Consider the following 21,347-nt stretch of genomic DNA (forward strand, 5'->3'; position numbering starts at 1 on the left):
CAGCCCTAACTGTGTAAATGTCTGTACTTCGTTAACAAAGCTCCAGCTGCGGCTGTTAGATGACAAATATCACGTTTTTTCCTCAGCTTGTTTCTTTTTTTTGTTGAATCATTGCATTTATGGTTTTGTTTGGTCTCTGTGCCAAGGTACACAGCCTTTATACATGGAAAAATGAATGGAAATATTTACTTTTGAGGAGTTAGTGTTATACTGTGCATTTAAGATCAGCCCTGTAGAAACAGTGAAAAACTGCACCCTGATTTTTGAGCTCCCATAAAGAGGTCAAAGGAAGAAAAACACTCCTCTGCGGCCTCTTAAAGACGAGAGCCAAGTCAAGTCCGTCTCTGTCGTGTCCAATTTTTAGCTGGCCTTCACAGCAGTGTGGTAATACTAAAGTTCATCGCTCAGACTCTTAACTTGGACACACTTTTCATGAGCTGTACATCCTGGACTTGTCAGTGGAACATCCACTGACACAAACATGCTGCAATTACATATTCTTTGTGGTGGGACTAAAGTGAATTTGTGATGTTTATGAAAGAAATTATTTTAGTCCTGAAAATAGTTCTCACTATTTACAGGTAGCCAAACACTGGCCCTCGGCGCTGGGGCCACTATAAACAGCCGACTTAGAAGATTTCCTTTATGTAGTGCACAATTCAAACCAGATTGATAGAGAATTCCTTTTAGTCTGGGTATTAGAAAGCCTTTGTTCCAGTTTCTTTGATGTGTTTTATGGAAACTGCAACAGACAACTGGTTTGTCTGTGAGGCTGCGCTCTCCTATAACAATAGATGTGATTCCAGGAAGGCTTCATTAAGTCGGCCAGATGGATGGAAACAAACGTACCAGGCACACTGCAAGGTGGATGGTCTTGAATATTCCTCTATGTTTGCGGATTCAGCTTCACAACTTGAATTCACTTCCTTGGTATGACTGGATTTCCTCCAACCTGAGTGAAAGGCTCTCCAGAGCAGGCTGTGATTCACCGCAGAGAAGCAGGCGGTGGGATCTGTGTGGTGGGAGATCGCGTTTAGTTTGGATTCGCACTTCTGGTCCTTGAGCCAGAGCTGGCAAGAAGCTCTTGGCTCAGCTTCTGATAAGGACTGGCCTAGATATGAATGAAAGTGGAAGTACTATTCAGCTTTTCTTTTTGTAAATGTTTCATTACAGTGTTAGTGGTATTGTTAAGACTACAGACTTAATCTTAAATATTATCCTCTTTCCACTGATCAGGATTTAATGTGTAATGTTTCATTACATTTCCACCAATGCTAAATTTAGATAAAAACAAAAACTAAGAGTCTACAGCTAGGGGCTCTGTGAAGGCTGTACTTAGTCACAAATGCTAACATTATCACAATGACAATGTTAAAATGTGGATTTTGAGCAGTTATGATGTTTGCCATACTCAGCATTTGATGTGTCAGCATGAGCTTTGCTATCTATCGTTGGCTCTAGCTAGCTATCGTTAGCTAATTAGCTCAGTTAGCTGCGGAGCCAGCAGCCCGATTAGCTGACGTGACTTTGCCAGGACCGCGACCAGACACAGTTTGAAGACGGGATACAATACGGAGGTGATAAAGCGTCTCCGATCAAGACAATGACTCCGGGGACAAGAAGACACAGCAGGCAAGGACAGGAGGGACATGAAGTGGAAGAGAAGCGAATGACAATCGGGTATCGGCAGCAAGCGAAAACTGCGTGTGAGGTGTAATATTTCCTCATCTGACTTGAGGATTTATTTTGACCAACCACAGCTGACTTTGGGAAAAAAATAGACCAGTTTGGTGAGTTTTTATTTGTTTCTGTTGAATTTGAATGAATTGTGTTTTAGGATGAGTTAACAAGGTAATTAAACTGTTTTAGTTTGGTAAAAGAGAGAAGTTGAATTTAGAAGTTGTATATTTGTTAAAAAAAATTGTAATAGTATTTCCTTTTTTGTTATTTTGTGAGTTCATTTGTTACACTGAAAGCTAGGAGTGTGTAAAACTTAGCAAGCTCGCTGCTTGTATTCATCTCCCAGTGGAAACTATGCATGGGCTACACTGTGAGACTAATCATCAGACATGCTGAGCTTTCAAATGGTTCTGTTTTTTGGAAATATACCAAAGATCGTGCAAATAATCTTTGTCACATTTGAAATCCGGTCAAAGCAACACAACTTTCTAATGAAATAAAGACACAAATATTTGTGGGCTATCAGTTACAACAAAATCCCATTCAGATGTATTGTGGGTGCAACAATTGTTTTCTGTCCTTTGTTTCTTAAAATTCAATTGTTGGTGGATGGCATTAGGCCTGAGACCTCCCTGTCTGTGGCATATGGACAGCGTGCACAGGCACTGAGTCACACTGCAGCCCAACAGAAGGGTCTCTACGGTAATCGGCCTAATGGTTTTTATAAAAAACACTCTGTGGTATTGAAGATGATGCGAGAACAATCTATCGGTTTCATCTCCAGATAATGGCGTAATTGTTTCTTTCTTCGTATGGTTAGTCACATCCTTCATGGTCTTCTCTGGGTGTCATATGGCACTCAGGGCTACATATGGGAAGACATTCAACACGCCATTCATGGGGGTACCACAGATACATCAGCCAACTAGGATGTGGGTGATAATCCTGAAAGGAATGGAGATGAAGGGAAACACAGTGTGTGATAAAGTTGGTGGTGTTTCAGCGTCTCTAGGCCCCCTCAGATTGAGGCCTCCCACTGCCCCCTTGGTGTGTGACTTCTTTGTGCCTCATCCGTACCTAACATCCAGAGTCCACTGTGTTGATCCTGAGTTTGAAAACAGAATCACATTGAAGGAATTTGCACCATAGCTGGTGTTATTGTGTGGAGGGACGGCCCCATGTCCATGCAAACATCTGTGTGAAGATGGATAGTGTTGGGACTCATAACCTCGGCAATATTAGCACATGAAAGGTAGAGACTGCAGGGGGGCTATTTTAACTGCTTATAGGGGCCCCTCTATTAGCCTCCCATTCACTCTCAAACAGACACACACATGCCGCCGTTATTACACACTGCATGTTGGTCACTCTCAACATACGTCGCACTAACTAACTCTTCGGAGACATTCGGCTGAGTCATTTTGTCATAATTGTGATTCATGTTCTAGCGGGTCACTGGCAGTGTTAAGGCAATTAACAACACTCCCTCCTGTTCCCCCCTTTTTGCGCAATCAACAAGTCATTTACAAATCATTACTTGGTATTTTTCAGAGTGTGCTTTTGTAGAAATGTGCTACGGGTCATCTGATATGAAAACAGCTATGACTCTGCTAATGTTTCCCTTGGGGAGTGTGATTCTGGTGCACACGATGCCCAAGGGCAGTGGTCTGGTCTGGGATAGGGGGGTAAATAACAACAGACAGGGGGCAGCGGGAGAGGAGCTGTGGTTGAGAGAGAGCAGGAGGAACACATCAACCTCCCGGAGGATTAAAGTATAGTGGAAGAAAGTTTCTCTGTAGGAATCACAGTCAGAGTAAAGTTGGTTTATTCTGTGTGTGCAGGAGGATAGGCAACATCTGTTGTTTACTCTGACTAGAAATGAGAAAAAATCAGTACTGAGAGGGCGAAAGAAATTGCTGACGCTTTTGTATGCAACATATGTAAATACATACAGTATGCATGAGACATTACTTAAGACCATATCTCAAGAGGGTTCTCCTTCACAGTATATGAGGTTTATTTGAATGAAAGTTCATGGACCAATAGACGAATCCACGGAGGGATTTGTGTGATCCGCCATGCTGACAAAGACGGCAGAATGGGTAGTTCGCTTGAAGACGTTAGACAGCACCCTCCAGTTATTGATGAAGGTAATTTATATGGATAGCGATCGTTACATTATTCAGACTTTATTAGACATGGGTTATGAAAATAGCCAGAAAAGATAGAAATTCATGTTTTTTTTTATAGGTATTCAAGATTATTTCATTAATCGTCTGGTGGTGAGCAACAAAATACCAACTTAAGGTCACTTATAGAGAGTCAAAATTACTATAATGATAATATTAATTAATCAATAATAATTGTATAAATGATTATAATATTCTTGATCCACTCTTCATGAAGTCTGCCACTTGTTGGGCAGCTAGCATTCAAACGTGAGGCAGGGAAACGCCACCGCACTAATAACAACATCCAGAAGGATTCGTGTATAAGGAATAATTTAACAGATAATAAGAGGCCCAGTTTCAATTATTTTAGCCTTCCTCAGGATAAGGCTCACAGCATTATAGGTTCTTAATCTTCAATCTTAAATGTGCCGCTTCATCTTTATGTCCTATTCTGTCTCTGTGTTGTCTCGGAGTCTGAAGCTGGTTGCCAAGGAATTTAAGTTCTCAACCTTCAACCGGAAAAACCAAAGATTAATGCCACATGACAGCCAAGTGTCTGCCCTGCAGTAGCTGACCTTGTGCCCTGAGCTAATTGTTGAGGGGGTGAAACAAAAAATACAAAGTTTTCCCTTGGGACATCAAATGTGACTGCAGTGCATGCTATCTTATAAACAGAGTTACAGACACAGAAAGTTCAGCATAACAACACACACACATCATTTCATAAGTATGACTTTCCTTTTGTGTGGATGATGCTGTGACTGAAGGGAGTTTGTTGCATCCAAACTATGTGAAAACCAGAGTGCCTTCTCATTGAGTGCAATATAATAAGACCATCAGTGGATCATAAAGCAGTTCAGACAATTCACAAGTGGCCCGATAGCTTTCATTTCCATCTTAGGCATTATTGTAGTGTCATAGCACTTTACTCTTCCATAGTCCGACCACAGTGACATAGGAGTGTCTGCGTTTGACCGCCTAATTAGTTCCGCAGGGCAATTTTCATGATCCCTTGACATTTTGGGTTGTGACAAACTATACTGGCCTTTAAATTGTGGTGTTCAGCTGCCAGCATGACTGGAGGTACGGAGCCGGAGCAGAGTTAATGGTCTTGGAGTGGAGTTAGGAAGTGACATCACACTTGGATACTCTTGCACATACACACAGACACACACACGCAAACATTAAAACTGACCCCAGGTTAACTTTACCACCTTGTAGTTTTTATTAAAAACCGGTCTGACCGGGGAGCAATGTTCACTGGGACCCTCTTGAAGTGGCTTTCTATGACCCCTGTTACCCTCTCACGCACACATATACACACACATACACTAAAATCTTATATTTTTCATGCTCAGCTTTTCATGATGAATAACCACTAAGTGGAGTTTCATTGGCTGCACATCTGTGAGCCCTTACAGCGAAAGATGGAGGGAATATGTACACTAAGTTAAATGAGCACATACACTCCACTCGTCCCTTATTTCTGTGTCGTTCACTGCATTTCTCACGACAAATCTTTATCCGTCTGTCAAGGTGTCAGTTTTTCTTCTGACATTGTGGTTGAACTCCAAACCCCAACAGAGTTTTGAAGGCAATACGAATATGAATTTCATATGTCTTCCCCTGTCTGGCACATTCCTCTACCATTGAGTAAATCAGTACAGTGCGGGCTGTACAGCTCATACCAAGGTGCTGAGTAGCCTTCTGGTTTCATTATCTTTTCCGATTTTTTTCAAAATGGTTCACAATAATATAAAATATCATCTTACAATAGCCAAAGTCTAAAGTCCCAAAGTACCTGGAACTTTTGGTCCCAGGACCTACTTTCTTTTCAAGGGACTAAAATGTTCCTTCAGTCTGTTGTTGTCTGCGTTCTTGCCGCGGTCTAGAGACCTTTGAAGAGAGACTAGTCACCAGAATAGAAATGTTGGCAGTGTATGTTTCCGCATACCACGGATAGCCTACATTCAAATAAGTACGTGTCATACATACAGTACCATATTGACGTTTCCACAATACGTGTCACATTGATATTACATGTATTTAAGCTGACCTTTATGTTGTGAGATGGAGAGGATGAGGATGGCGTGACAGATAGGCGAGAAGGCTGTCAAGCCAGTGACCACAGTTCGAGGTGGTGTTTAAACATTTGAAAGCGTGAAACCACTCAATATTTTTGACGAGATGTCAGGATTTTTGCAGCCTTGTTTGCGGCCACCAAACGGGATATTTTTGATGAGATGTTGGGAAATTACCAGCTGAGTTTGTGGTGAAAAACTGTATGTTTTAAATAAGATGTCAGGACATCTCCAGTTTTGTTTGTGGTTAAGAACCCAGCCAATAAACCCAGCTGATTGATGATTTTATGTAGGCTCTACTCACAGCCTACGCCATTGATAGCATTTTTTTACACGTGCACTGGCATGTCTGTGTTACTGGCGGGTTTGGGTTGCCAGCTGTTTTTTTCTGCTTAACACACCGACCTCTTCGGCTCACAGCTGTGTCTCTGGGCTATGCAGAGTGGACAGGCTGTGTGTCTGCTGTGAAGGCTTCCCCTCCATACACACCAAGCTTGATTGGCTTGGTTTCAGTAAAGGCTTTTCTCACCAGGCTGCCCATGGAGGGACTCATGGAGTCTGTCCACCCTCTCTCATCCACACTCTGGTAGCAAAAAGCAGCTCCAGAGGCTAGGTATAAACCAAGAGGAGCAGCAGCTGGCCGAAGAGTGTGGTGTGTTTGCTGGGGAAACTACAAATCACAGGCTGGCTTTACACAATCAAAATTTCTTCAAGCACTCGACCAATTGGAAATATTCAGCGTTACAAGCCCCACCCCCAAAGTTCCTTTCCCATAGTGCCTGGAGAAAGTCCCTGCAAGGGAAACATGGCTTTAAATTCACTTTCAAACTGAGCTCATGATTGATTCTCCAAAATGGCAGTGAGCCACAGCTGATAAGATCTGTGTGCCTGTCTCAGGTTTGCTGATTGATATATGAGACGCATTGTGGAGAGCAGATCTGTGGGTTGTATATGTAGGCTCAGTGCCCAGCTAGTTTAGTACCAACATGCACTGAAAAAAGCTCACTTGTTTAAATCTGCCAATAATGCATTTAATCATGTTTTTGTTACACTAGTAAAATGTGATGTGCAGACGCATTAGCGATTAAAACATGTCTCATTTACTCTCCACAGCCTCTTGTTTAATGGAGACTGTCAAAGGGACTTCTTTATATGTTTACATTAGCTGTTTTGTTTCTCAGACTCAACACATTTTATATGAATGATTTAGTTTTAAAAGCTATGGGTGATCTTTTCAGACATTTCTTGCATATTTTTCCGCACTTTTTCCATTTACAGGTAAATGAAATGTGCACATAAAATGAAGAGTTAAACCTTTAACATCCTCCTTTCACTACATCTCAGGCTTCATGGCACCACCTGCATGGTTTAACTGGAGGATGTTGGCAGTGATCCCAAGAAAACAACGAGTTATGAACTATTAGACACAACTGCTTTTCATTAGATGTCACATTTGTGTGTTTTCGTGCAACTCACACAGTCATAATGGAGCCACATATTGATGATAGAAGGCAAATGACATGTGAGCTGTTTGTCTTATAAAGTTTAATTGACATATTCTCAGTGAACAAATGTTTTTTACATTGTTTACTCAGAATACAAATACTGAAGGTTTATCCTCTGTATGATCGATAAAATGTGACATGAGACAAGCTGCCCAATCTTCACATTACTGGTGAGGGAAACACTTTTCGCTACCTGCAGATTCCTCCAGTGATATCAGTCTAACACAATCAGTTCCTACAGTGATTACATTTGATTCATTCCCAATCCAAATTGGGACATCAGAGCTAAATAAGTGGCTAAATCAATGGCGTTATCGCCCACAAGAGTGCTGCTGACTCTGCTTCTATGCTGCTTAAACAGCACTTCAAAGCTAATCAGTAAACATGGCAAAATGGGTTGCTGACTGCCACTGACTGCCCTTTATCTCTCCCCGATGTTTCAATCAGCGCACCACTCTCATCACATATACTACTGTGCTCCGCCTCACATAATGCCCTTTGAGGGAAGTTAAAAGTTCATCCCTTTTAGCTCTAATGTTTTCCTAATGGTCGCTTGTTGAGTTAATAGTTAAATAACAGGCAGGATCATTGTCCTTGGCTCTCGTTTGCCCTTGTGAGTAAAGCTAAACACATGTTCTTACATCAAAGTCTTTGATTTACCCCCTGACCTACTAGTACAGTAAGATTACAGCAGCTGTGTGTTGGACCTGGAAAACTGTGTGTGTGTGTGTGTGTGTGTGTGTGTGTGTGAGTGTGTGTGTGTGTGTGTGTGTATGCATCAATGGGTATAAATGTGTATGAGGCTCTTAACATGTAGAGGAACACACACATTAAAATAGTAACCATGTCATTTTAAAGATTTCCCTTTTTTTTTACTGTCTAACTGCTACAAGTTTTACAATAAAACACCGGCTGGACGACTCAATTGTGAGAGTACACTTCCTTCATTTAAGTGTTGAGATTTAATATATAAATGCATAAAAGAGTACAAAAATAAAACATTTGTATAATATTAATTTGACATATGACAAGGAGATTGAATAGATGCAAAGATCTCCCAACAGTTAAATGTTGCTACACATTCAATCATCAAAGAGAAAAGAATTAAAACAGCAAGATTAACATGGAAAATAAAGACAAAAGACAGAATTTAATGATCAGACTCAGTGAGTGATGGTAAATGTTGCCATTAAAATTTGAATACATCAGATATAAAGTGCATTGCTATCTGCATGACAGTTATAGGTAGCCATATCAATGTACATCTATTCATTGTCAGTAATGGTACTACAGTAAAACTCTCTCTACTGTGGCTCTCACTGTAACTTTGGCTCTGTTTACACATGGCATTGACACATGTCTTTGGTGATCCGATCTCAAGTCGATGGTTCTGGAGTGACCATTGAATTTGCAAAGACCAAATGTATTGTTGATTTTAGCAGGCGGGAGACAGCAGTGTTCATCCCATGCCTTCTCTGCCCAAAATTAAAAGAAGTTTGCAAAGAACTTGGCATATGATCAGTCAGTCCAAATGGAAATTAAACAGTGTGTTTGAGTGTAATGTGCAATCCATTTTGCCTGTTGTTTTTCATTCTTGTTGTTTCGCTGATGCCACTGGTACATGGAAGAGTAGATGTTTCTAATTACTCATAGGATTGATCCAGATGATTAGGCAGTCCCTCAATGGATAAATGTGGTCATACCACATCCGAATGTGGTCTGAGCGATCGGATCTCAAGATGCATGTTAATGCCAGGTGTAAACAGGGCCTTAGTGTTTTAACTACGATGTGGTAACTGTTTTTCAAAATGCTGTACACCCTTCTTTGAAACGGACATTCATGCTAAGAGGTTATCACATTCAGAATCCATCTAACAAGACTTTTTGACACCGGTTTAGTAAGACAGCTAACTGTGTTGGGACTTATTTCTCACCATCTCTTGTTAAGTAACCACGCTTTATGATTCCAGTAAATTTAGACTTATTGGTTGCTCATTTAAAAGTGTTTGGGATCCAGATGTTCAGTTTTTTCTCTAAGAATGAGAGGCAGACAAGTTGGGTAACACAGGGTCGCGTAATCATAGCCACAGAACAGCTCAGGAAATGCTCGAGCCCGTTTGGCATCCTGACTTCCATCACAAAAACATTGTAATTGCCATTTTTACTAGGATCTTTTAAACATCTTATATTTAGTCTGGGAGTAGCTGAGCTGGCACCCATTGAAATTCCATGGTGCCAATTAGTTTGAAACATTGAAAAAACTTGGCAAACTCTCTGGCACTGCCTGTTCCTTTGTTTTTAGAAGCAAAGCTATACGTTGTTGTTCATCAATTTGTACAATTCAAATTCAGAGACAGTAAGGATAAGCAGATGCCATGTTTAGGATTAGTTGTTATAAGTCTTCTGGCTCAGAACTTTACAGGACTGTGGGATGCTAACTCATCTTTGTTGTGGAGAAAACCCTCTCACTGACCTACATCCCTTAAACACTTTCACCCCGAGGTCGACCCCTTTTCCTAAATGACAGAGAGGCCAGAAGGACAAGGACATCTCCAAAAATAGCTCTTTACTGTGGAAGTATTTAAACAGAAAAGTATATACATTATAGTTAGATGAACATACACTCACAGATATAATTGCACTTTGCACTAATAACATCTATGATCTCTATAAGTGGTGAGAGTGGTGATGGTGAAGACGGCGACAGGGCTGGTGTTCACGGTGGGGTGTTGCAGGTTTATTCCATGCAAAAGGCCGCAGCATGGCAGCCGGGATAAGTGCTGTACAACATACCAGATGATCTCATATCACATGTTACATATCTGTGATGGCTCAGGAGGATCTCTGCAGGAGCTTTTAGATGCTCTGTTTGGATTTCTTCATCCTGGAAGAGAAAAATAAATTTTACGTGAGTTTTATGAGAACAATGCCAAAATCATACAGCAAAACTTGGCACTGAGCATTCACAGGGTTGGTTTCTGGCTCCCAATTTTGTCCAAACCCACAACAATGTGATAGACAACTTTGGCTGAGAGACAAACAAAATTTATGCCATTTTAATAAACACTTGGCCATAAAAATGTAACTAGTAAACACCAAATTGAAAATTAATGAGTATTTGTTCAGCCATGAGTGGGAGCCAGAAAAATGCCAAAATCCTGAAAATACCCAGTTCCTGTCTATTCAAATAAAAACAGCTGCTTCAGGTTTACAGGACCACAATGTTTGTTGACCTGCAATCAGGAACTCAACATTTTTAGCCTTTTAAAGTCACATTCATCCTGCACTCAGTTTTAGCTCATTAACGGTCTCCTTTTCGCCCATTTGCCAGTTGGCCATTTCTCCAAAGTTTTTAGTCAGTTACTTGTTGACAGATTGATTTTTACTTCACAGCTTTTTGTAAACCTTTCACCTCAATTAAAAAAAAACTTGTTTTGATAAATCTAAATATGTAATTTTGCAGAACATTCATTTGCAGCAGTTGTGGTGTGATATACACATACCACTGCGGTAACCGTATACAAACAGTATAAACACTTGAATGTGGGTGGGCAGCTTATTTATTGACATTGGAGTGATACTGTAAGAGCCGAGCTCTGTTTCGACTGATATAAAAGGTAATCATGGTTTTGTTTATCACACTAAAGAGTGGCATAATGCATGACTTTACAATTGTGTGTAATTTGCACACATTGTAAATAAGTTTGTCCCTCCTCACCTTTGGCTGTATGTGTAATTGGAAACACATTAGGTCTGATCCATTGTAAATGACCACCATCTACACTATGCATTGGTCTGTTTTGTTATGCAGAGAGGCGCTCACACCTCAGCAAGTCAAAGGCTCCACAATCATCCTTCAGACAGACAGTCTGACTGCGGGACCCTGGGTCACTCAGTCAGTGGGTATTGACTCAACATCCTCACTGGGTCGGTGATTGCAAGACTGCATTCAATTTCTTTTTGTTGGAAAAAAGGAAATCCACTTTTTGCATCTTTATCTGTCTCCTGAGCACAGTGCAGAGTTTGTTTCATCCGACCCGCGACAGGGGAGCCTCGAAAATGCATGACTGCACAAAGTACAGGATGGCAACTTGATCCTTTCTATAAACTTTACGGTGTCCGACGGTTTTTTGGGAAAGGTTTCCTCATGGCAGGAAGGAGACAGTTGATATTGGCGGTGACTTTTAGCCTTCTCAATGTCAGACATGAATTTCGAAAGCAAGTTTTTGCATTCAAGGTGCACTATGTAGTTTTGGGAAGAAATTTTCATCAGCAGAAAAAGATCTTCATTGACTGATTTTAATTTTTTTATGCCTAAACAAAATAATAAACACACTCTTTGTTTCCATGACTGAATAAAGTAAATAAACAAACTGACCTTAAAGGACAACACAATTTCATACTGTTTTACTTTGTTTATATGTGGCGGACCCTGCCACATGTTTAGCGTAAAACAGTGTTCTGGGGATAGCTTGCTTATTCAGTTATGGGGAAAATAAATATTTCCTTATTACCTCATTAATATTGTTAATGTTAAAATTCTGACTTTCGTCTCCAAAACTACAACGTGCCCCTTTAATGTTACACAGGTTGACCAAAAGACAAAGGTAATTCTATGAAGTTACTCTATTTTGGCCATTATTGAAATCTCTGGTAGGCAAATGTACAGTATTTATTTAAGTCTGTATTTTATTCAACCTTTGTCTTACATAACCAGTGATGACCAGGGATGAACACATAACAGCGCTCTTATAGGAGCAGATTAAGCTTAGTGTGTGAAAGTGAATCTACTCCCACTTAGTCGTGTACCAGCACGTCTCAGGTTTTGGGCTCCATTATAAATGGGCAATTAAAGAGCTGTCACTTTCACAATAGCCTATTGATAGATGTCCAAATGCGCATTTGTGCTTTCGCAGCCCTTACTTTAAATCTCTATAGAGCGGAAGTGATTTTGCGGCGCCCCAGACGAGTTATCTGATGAAGGTTGACGATAGGATCATGGATTGGAGCTAACACACAATCGGTATAAGGTGAGTCTGATTTGTTGCATCTTACTTGTTGATGGCGTTCTTCAGGTACTGCTGCAGCCACCGGATCTCTGGGTTCACACACACCTCTTTGTTCGTCTTCAGCTTAGCACTGATTAAAAAAAAGGAGAAGTCAGTGTATGACTCAGTTAAAGATGAAAGGGTGAATTATTCAAAATGCAGAGACATTAGGTGTCCTGACTCATTGTGACTGAATTAACACTACGGTGTCAAGTTAACACACACCGCTCTTTCACACTGGTGACTGATTATTCTTTCATCCTACATGTGATGCTGCTACATATATTCATTCAGGTAAAGAATAAGTGCATTCAAAGCTCTTATCCCTCAAGTATTATATAGAGTTACCTATAAAATGTGCACTTAAAAACATGGAGTTTGAGGGGTCAACATGGGGCTACGGGCTACTTTCTAACTCCAGCATAACCCTGTGGTTATTTACAGAAAGGGTCAAGACCAGATCATATGTCTCCATGTGGAAGATCATGCGTCCTTTGGTGCACATGTCCTGTTTTTGAGGAACTAAAAATGTGTTTTTCCCTTTCCCCCTGTAAGTGTTTTTACAAGATGTGCCAATCCATTTTCTCACTCTTAACATTGACTGTTTATGATTTTTCCCCTCTATTGCAGCCAACTGCATTGTTGCGCACTTTCATCTGTAAGTTAGCTCCACACGAGCCGTAACAACGATTTAGATCAGGCCTGAAGGTTGTAAGCACAGCATGAGGAGGAAACGCTGCGTGACAAGCAAATGGGAAGCAAACCCAATTACAAAACCCACAGTTATTGCTTTCCTGTCCAAAAACAAAACTGCATCCAATTTCCACCTCCCATTCACGTTCGCTCATACTCAAATGGAGCACTTCCTGTGGATGCGTCAGGGGGGCCGGAGGTAAAAACGACGTGTGAAAGCGAGTGACAGAGGGGCGTGTGTGTAAACATGCATGCACAACTCTTTTCTCTGGCCTGTCACCTCTCAGAGATTGATGGTGAGAAATGTCCAACAAGGAGGAAACCTGTCTGATGTTTTAGGGCCTGAGTGAAAAACATGTGATTTTGTGTTTGTGTTGGTGCCACACACTGAACCCAGCATTTAAAAAGCATACTCACACCACTTGGAAGGGGCAGTTGGGCGTTTGGATGAACCTGAGCTCTCGGATGTAGCCTCGTGGGAGGCTGTTGACTGTTGAGCGGCAGTAGCATCTCTCCACCAGGCTGATGGGCTTTGCTGAGAAAGAGGAGAGGAGGATGAGCATCTGTTTCACATTTACAGCAAAGCATGTTTCAAATAAGGGGATTAAACAGATTAGATGAAGGTAATGATCTCATGTGAAAACTGGGATATTGCTGGACAGATAAGGCTGAATATAAATGAGACTGAACCGTATTACAAACAATCAAATTACATGAAAATGGTACAGAAAACAAGTACAACCATGTACACAGATCAACAAGTTGAAGCCTGGATGCAGAATCTCTATAAATCTACAGGGTATTGTCCGTACATGCAAACCACCCATGCACAGTACTTTCATGTTGCATAAGAATTTCCCATCTATCTGTTATCTATCTCAGTTATATTTGTGCATTGTTGCAGGAGGATGGAGCCAACATTGACCAACTTTAAATCAAAATTACATATTTAGGCTTTATAGCATTTTTGGCTTGAGCCACAGAACCCACTCAGAGGTAGGAGACACATAGAACAGGACTTCTAGACGCACAAACACTAACTCTTTCAGTCAGACACAACTGTGGACTGTGTGGTCCTTAAACCTCATGATGGATGTGCATACTTTCCGCTACAACCTCAGATTTTCACGGCTGATAAATGTGGAAAAATAAATAGGACTTTGTTTTCTTTTTTCGTGAAACCTATACGACAAAAAAAAATCAGGATTAACCAAGCTGAGAGTGGTGAAAAATGCGTGAAATTATTTAGTATCCGAGGTGAGTGTTTAAGTTGATTTTAAATGGAAACTGCAGGTCACAACAAACAGATGGTGAGGAGTGCTGCTATAGATTAAACTCTATGCTAATTGTTTTTACACATGAGCCACAGGAATTAACATGATAAAAGGAGCAACACCTTCTAGTTGGGTGACTGATGTCGCCATGTAGACTAGCTGTGGCTTTGTCTTATAGCTGCCTCATTTGGCTGTGATTGAATGAAAACAGAGAGCAGAACAAATACAAACGCTGATCAGTGATCCGATGGGCAGTTTCTCACCGCTGGAGCCGCATGTGCAGCCTGTAGGCGCTTTACGCACGATGGAAAACAGGTTTCCCACACCAGAAGACGCTCATGCATTGAATACACTAACATTTTGTCAGATGAACATAATATTTTAGTTAAGATGAAGAGCTGTTACGTTTGATTAACAAGTACAGGCAAGATTTGCACTTCAATTTTATGTAATTGGATTTATACATCTGTTTTAAATTGCCGTTTATTTGGGTGGATTTGTTACTGAGGCTATGTCTAAATGCAAATTTAGGATAAATGCAGCAATTGAAAAAGTTAATCAGAGTTATTTATATATTTAAGTAATAATATACATCAGTTATGGAATGGGAAAGCTAATAGACGCTTATTTAAACTTTACTTTTGCGCAAGTATTTCAGAAATAGCGCAGAAAATACGAAATTTGTATTTCTTTTTTTCTCACTTCCCGTGATCCATCCAGACAAATAGTAATTAAACAACCTAAAATGGGAATACCTTGCAGATAAAGGCTTTATTTTACATTGAGCAGCTGCAAAAATAAAAAAGTCTAAATAAACCTGAGCCAGCAACACACAACAAATGAGAAAATAAAGTGATACCTTGTGATGGAGGCGCGTACATCACCACCGTGAGCGCAGCCAAGAGCGTCAACAGCTTCACATCCATTCTGCGGTAATGCCACTGAGATTTGATCCTACACAGAGTAAAGTCCAGAGGAGCTGTGGTGGCACACGGGACTGTGGCGGAGCGTTAATACACCAGTGTGAACAGGAAAAAGCTAGAAAGAATTAAAATATATACGACTTCCGGTAGATAACAAAGTAAAAGTGTTAAAATGCATGTTTTTTGTTGTGGCGGATTAATAATCAGTAATGTAATGTTTCAAATTGCGACCAAAATAAAAATATAAGATTTACATTTTGTTGAGTTCGTTCTTCGCAACATATCAGAGGTTGATGACTATTTTTGCACAATGTTTGGGATACGTGCTTTATTTTGAAAGAAAATCCTTGTTTCCTGTCTGCGTGTTCTCAACTTGGCTGCCAAATTACGCACAGCGCGTCAAACCGGCACACACACACACACACACACACACACACACACACGCTCTCTCTCACACACACCTACACACACTCACACGCACGCACACACACACACACACACAGGTCTCTCTCTCTTTTTAAGAAGTCATATTATGTGCAGTAATTAAGCAGTCATGTGTGTTATAATTTTAGGATGACATAAGAAGCAAATTTGCCTTTATTTGACTGCTTTAAAAGATATTTCAGTAATTTAATAAAACATGTCAAATTTGCCCACCGGCTGAACACTGGATAGGTTTCCCCCTGCTCGACATGTTCCTGTGGCTGCTGCCAGAGCTATGAAAAGAAACAGGAGACATTTTTGCACATGTGTTTGTTTTCAGTCATGGTTTGTCTTCTCAGGGACTTCATTGGCCCAAATTAATTAAAACGCTAAAAGTGTAACTAGAGAGGACTCACTCCAACAAAACGTGCTCTGTTACACTCATGCTCTAATAAATAGACTTGAGGGAAATAGAAACAACACACACTCCTCAACATACACACCTCCCAGCTTGTGTTTGGAGAGGAGTTAAACTATTCTCAGTTTAAGTGAATCTTTAAACAACTGCCTTTATACAGAAAATGCCAAATATGTGTGTGTGTGTGTGTGTGTGTGTGTGTGTGCGTGTGTGTGTGTACATGCAAATCCTCACTGTTGTGTTTGCTGGTATTATTAGGGTATTTAACGGGATGCAGATGTGGAGTCTGTTTCCAGACATTTGGCTTTCATCTTGCAGAGCAAACACTCCAATGCGTGTGTGTGTGTTATATGTGTAAATGTGTGTGTGCAGAGATGTGAGATGAAAACATAAATGAGCCTTGTCTTCTGGGCCGATCACACAATGAGTAACTTCAATGCTTTAATACCTGAAATACCTTTAGAGGCTTGTTTAAGCCCAATACACACAGCTGTACTTAACGCACAACACATAGTATAAATCTATTGGGAAATCCTAAACAAAAGCTTATATTTACACGGACTGAGGATGTGTTTTGCTACTTTTTTTTTCTGAATCGCAGAACAACAAGAAAAATGTGCACAAAGTGGCTGTTTGTTTTTCTGTTCTTTCTTTTTTCCCATTTATTGGAGACATATCCTCTCGTCATACAGCTGTGGGAAAGCAAACCACCTGCTGACAGCACACTCTATCATGAAAACTAGTGAGGAATAGAGGAGGGTAATTCAAGGAGAATAACTGTTTTTTATGCTTGTTATTTACTGCTTCCAGCTAGTATCATACGCGATGTATAAATCCTCCTTCATGTCAGTAATATGGGCAATATCTGTGTCAAGGATTGAGTATTAATGTACATACAAAATATTGATTATGAAGTGCTTTCTTACACTGCTTACTTACTTTTAAAAAAGTCTGGAAAACTATTACCTCAGAATTACAAAGTAAATTACATTTAAAATGTTTTAACAACTTAAACGTATTAGTCTCCTTGGTAACTTTGAGGTAACCGGTTCACTTGATTGTTTTAAAGTAAAGTCACTTGGTCAGATTTTACAGTGTACCGATATGTAAATCTTCGTGTGTTGATCATTTTGTGTCCGTCTGAGACACTTTGCTCCATACGGTCAGACCAAGTGTGTTCTGGTTGTCAGACGGTCGTTTAAATGATGCCATGGAGACGAGAGCACGGAGCAGAATCAGCTGACAGCTCAATGGACACATATTGACTTCTCTCACAGCCCACAATGGCTACCTTCAACTGTGTGCACGAGAGAAGATAGAACAAGCAGAGGAGGAAAAGAGCCTGAAGTATTTGAGTAAGGGTCTCTCAGTTTGGAGTGAAAGTTGACTTCAGAGGGGTTCAGATCAAAGTGGCATCGGTCACAACAGCTCATCAACCTGCTCACACACTCCCACACACACACACACACACACACACAGGATCATTACAATACACACTTTATATTCACCTCTTTGTTATGTCCCAAACCTGTGTGAGCCTGCACAAACAACAAACGTGTGCAGTGCGGTTTGCGCAAGTGAGCACAACTACAAATGGAAGTCATTTGTCTTGCACCCACACACCCACACACACACACACAGACAGACACAGACACACACACACAAAGGTTGTTAATAGGGGCCAATCTGTGTCATGGGAGGGGAGTTAGAGAACATCCAAGTATTTCAACATTTCTGCCACAATCAGCAAGAGTTACACGCTTCTGCTGAGGTGAATGGACGACAGCAGTGTGGTTACATAAGCAGACTTGGCAGCACATCTTCTCCCCCTATTGTTTAATTCTGTCTTGCATCAACAAGTTCACAGGCTGCATCTTCTCGTAATAAAACACTTTTCTCAGCAGGAATTGTTGATTTAAAAATGTTCCCCTTTAGAACAGAAAGTGAAAGAAAAATTTGACACCCACTCACATTTTAGGGTGCTCTGGGGTCGGATGGTAACAGTTTTTAATGAATATGTGCGTTTCTCGGTTGTGTTTCCAGTATTTCGGGCACAAGTTGCATATGCTACCTGTTACGTTTCATTCACACCTGTCACGCCCGACATATTCGTCCAAGCTGACAAGAGCTGCGGTGTCCTGTTCTGTAGCCCATCTGTCTGTCTGTCTGTTTTGGGGGGTCTCACTCCAGGGGTCCATCTCCTCCTCTCTGCATGAGACATTTCTTACTGTACGCTCAGAGAACATGGTAAGTGCTTTTTCTTGACTGCAAGTGTAAATCACATGTCAGGTTTTTCCCTGAAGCTCTGGAGGCATAGCAGGTGAGCCAGACAAACAGACTAAAAAACTCCTTTGTCCCCCCTATTTATTTATGTATACTTTTTTATTTATATGTATACTTTTCTACTGTGTGTGTAACAGTGTTGTGAGTGACATTGAGCTTCAATTTCCCTGAGGGAACCTCCCAAAAGGATTAATAAAGTCGTCTGAGTCAGGTGTTCTCAAGGTCTTTTTTAGGACTTTAAAACCTTGAGAAAGTTTACGACTGCCAACTCTGATCTCAGTTTTTGTTGTTCTGCCCGTATCTGTTTTTCTTTCTTTTTGTGTCACTTTTTTCGATCTCAGTTTGCTTTATTGGCATGAAATCTGAATGCAGTTTTGTTGCCAAAGCGAATAGAGGAAGAAATTAATGGATAAAGGCAGAAGAGAGAGAAATCAAATAGGACTCTAATGCAAACTGATAGTACAAAGGAAAAAATCCTAATTTTATTTGTGTGTCCTGTTGTTGTCACAAGCTCCAATCTCTGTACCCAATCTTATATCTAATCTTTTGAGACCAATAAGCTGATACATTAAACAGTCTCATCATAGTAACACTTTAACAAAGCTGCTTTTGAATACTTTCCCATCTAAATATTTAACAAGTTCCCTCACAGTAAATGAATCCGCATGCTGTCGATGATGACCTGGTAAAAACACGAATCTGTCACATGCCGATAGATTGTTAAACATTCCTTAACTACTATTCACCTTTAAAGAGAGACCACGTGACCCAGGGGGCAGGAGTATGGATGGCTGAGCGTATTATGTTGGAGTGGCCAGTTTCCATAGATCAGACTTTGGTTTGAAAACGTACAGGCAACTGGCCCCAGTGGGGGATCTGCCGCTGCTCCATTGAGGCTCTGGTGAGGCAGAGGGCCTGCTGGCTGAGCCTTTGTCCGGTTTCCTCTACATCCTCTAGAGAGTCACGAGCCCTGTGCCTTCACACCGACATATGGACCACCTCAATGGCCTGTCAATGAAGTCTTTAACTATAGACGTTGAATCAAGGGAGAAACAATTGGACAATGGCTTTATAATCACTTGTTGGTTTCAAGATCCTTCAAATGTAGCAGCAACAAAAAGTCTTCCGATAAAATGTCCAGGTCAAATAACATGGCACAATTTCCCTATTTGTCTGAGCAGAGTCTCAATATTTGTTGCGTTATTTCCCACCAACTGTCTCCAGATTTTCCTCGCTGCCCTAATTAATGCTTCTCTGTTCTTATTTCAAATAAGATATAATCAGCATCAAGTTTGATCTTCTTTATTGTCCTTTAAAAGCGTTTTTGTAAACCACACAAAAGCCTTCTTGCGTCACAAAGCTGTCGTCACATATACTTCTATAATATTTTTAATTTTTGTACTTGCCTTGCACAAAAACATATTCTCTGGAGTGCTGGAGTACTAGTTTTGCAGTTTGATACTTCTTGAGTTATGTGGAATAAAAAAAAAATGTGTTTCTCACAAAAAAGGAATCTAGTCACTTTACATTAAACCATAAAGTCAGTTTTAAAGTCAGCTTTTATGGTTTCAGCTGTGAGATTGTGCCAGAACGAACCACATGAACCACAGCTGGTGTCGAGCCTTAGCTGCTGGTTGATCCATGGAGTTTGACACCTGGTGGAGTCCAGCCACGGGAACGAAAACCCTTCAGCTGCTTCTGTGATGTTGCCCAGGAGCAGCCAGGAGATGCATTAAGGTTCATGGTAACACTGCTGACTCTGCTTTTTGAAGTCAAGACTGATGATATACTGTTGTCATGCAGTTACGGGTTTTGCAAATCGAAGGAATGCCATTGCGGTATATCATCTTGATTCTTTGTCTCTGGAGTAGGATTTTCAATGGGTCATAGAGCTCTGTGATTCACTCTCACAACATTTAGAGGGTAAGTCATTAAGTTCACATTTGGGGCATAATTTGGATGAAAATGTCCTTGATTTGGTCTCATCTGCAAAACATGTTGGTTTGGTTGTGTTCCTTTATTGTAGTTTCTCAATTCTGTCTAAGCTGGAAGCAGCGAACCATGAACCTGTATATATACGCATGTTTCTCCACGTGTGTGGATTACTGTTTTGCAACCGTGCATAAACACACACTAAATACCAGGACAGATACACATATGCAAACACAATTTTTCTCACAAGCAAAAACTGCTGCAGTTTATTTTGTCACTGAAACTGAAAACCACAACACAAACAATATGCCTCCCGCTGTAGTCTCCACCACATGTTTAATCCTTGACAAAGGCACTGACACACAATCCCTTTCTCCATGTACACCCCTTTTCTTTTCTTTCTTATATCTCTGAACCTCTTTGGCTCCTACATTAGTCAAAGCATCCTCACACACTTGATGTTTTTGGCCCGTCCTTAAACCTGATCCATTTGTGTGATAAAAAAGCATTAAAGACACATGGAGTCTGTTAATATTTCATTAGTCATTCGTTCCTGTGTGTCAAACTGCCCAAGTGTTATCCAGCAGATTGATCCTGTCTGTCATCAAGCTGGTATGGGGCCATGTCATGTTTCTGGGATGCTGAAACAGGTGAGTGAGTGCCAAAAACAGCTGAAAGCCACTTGGACATAAATCATCACAAAGTGTTTCTGAGTTTAGGTTAAATCAAATTAATTAACAAGCCTTGTTGCTTGACAGAAAAACCATTTAATATAAAATTCCTTCAACGTAGTTTTATAAGTTTTGAAGATATATGAAACTGTCTCTCAGTGCGAGTGCTTTCTTGTAATCACAGCAACAGAAAGAAGCAGTGTGCAGCTGGGCCATTTGTTCGAGTTCCTGCACCTGATAATAAT

General features: G+C 40.6%; 1 protein-coding gene across 1 annotated transcript; it reads right to left on the reverse strand.

The window, feature by feature from the left end:
- Positions 1–8,380: 8,380 nt before the first annotated feature.
- cxcl12a (chemokine (C-X-C motif) ligand 12a (stromal cell-derived factor 1)) lies at positions 8,381–15,432 on the reverse strand. Its single transcript, XM_073482303.1, has 4 exons — positions 15,312–15,432; positions 13,596–13,713; positions 12,493–12,576; positions 8,381–10,321 (listed from the first exon to the last, which is right to left on the reverse strand). Exons 1-4 carry the CDS (start codon positions 15,376–15,378, stop codon positions 10,294–10,296), a joined length of 297 nt encoding a protein of 98 aa, XP_073338404.1. The 5' UTR covers positions 15,379–15,432; the 3' UTR covers positions 8,381–10,293.
- Positions 15,433–21,347: the final 5,915 nt, after the last annotated feature.

This window comes from Pagrus major, chromosome 15 (genome assembly GCF_040436345.1).
Source record: "Pagrus major chromosome 15, Pma_NU_1.0".
NCBI classification, from domain to species: domain Eukaryota; kingdom Metazoa; phylum Chordata; class Actinopteri; order Spariformes; family Sparidae; genus Pagrus; species Pagrus major.

Excerpts from the sequence above, each read along its gene's own strand:
- cxcl12a (XM_073482303.1), bottom strand. The coding sequence starts at position 15,378 with ATGGATGTGAAGCTGTTGACGCTCTTGGCTGCGCTCACGGTGGTGATG. Across the intron at positions 13,714-15,311 it reads GTACGCGCCTCCATCACAAG|CAAAGCCCATCAGCCTGGTG; the intron begins GTATCACTTTAT and ends CCTCTTTCTCAG. Across the intron at positions 12,577-13,595 it reads AACTGCCCCTTCCAAGTGGT|TGCTAAGCTGAAGACGAACA; the intron begins GTGAGTATGCTT and ends TTTTTTAATCAG.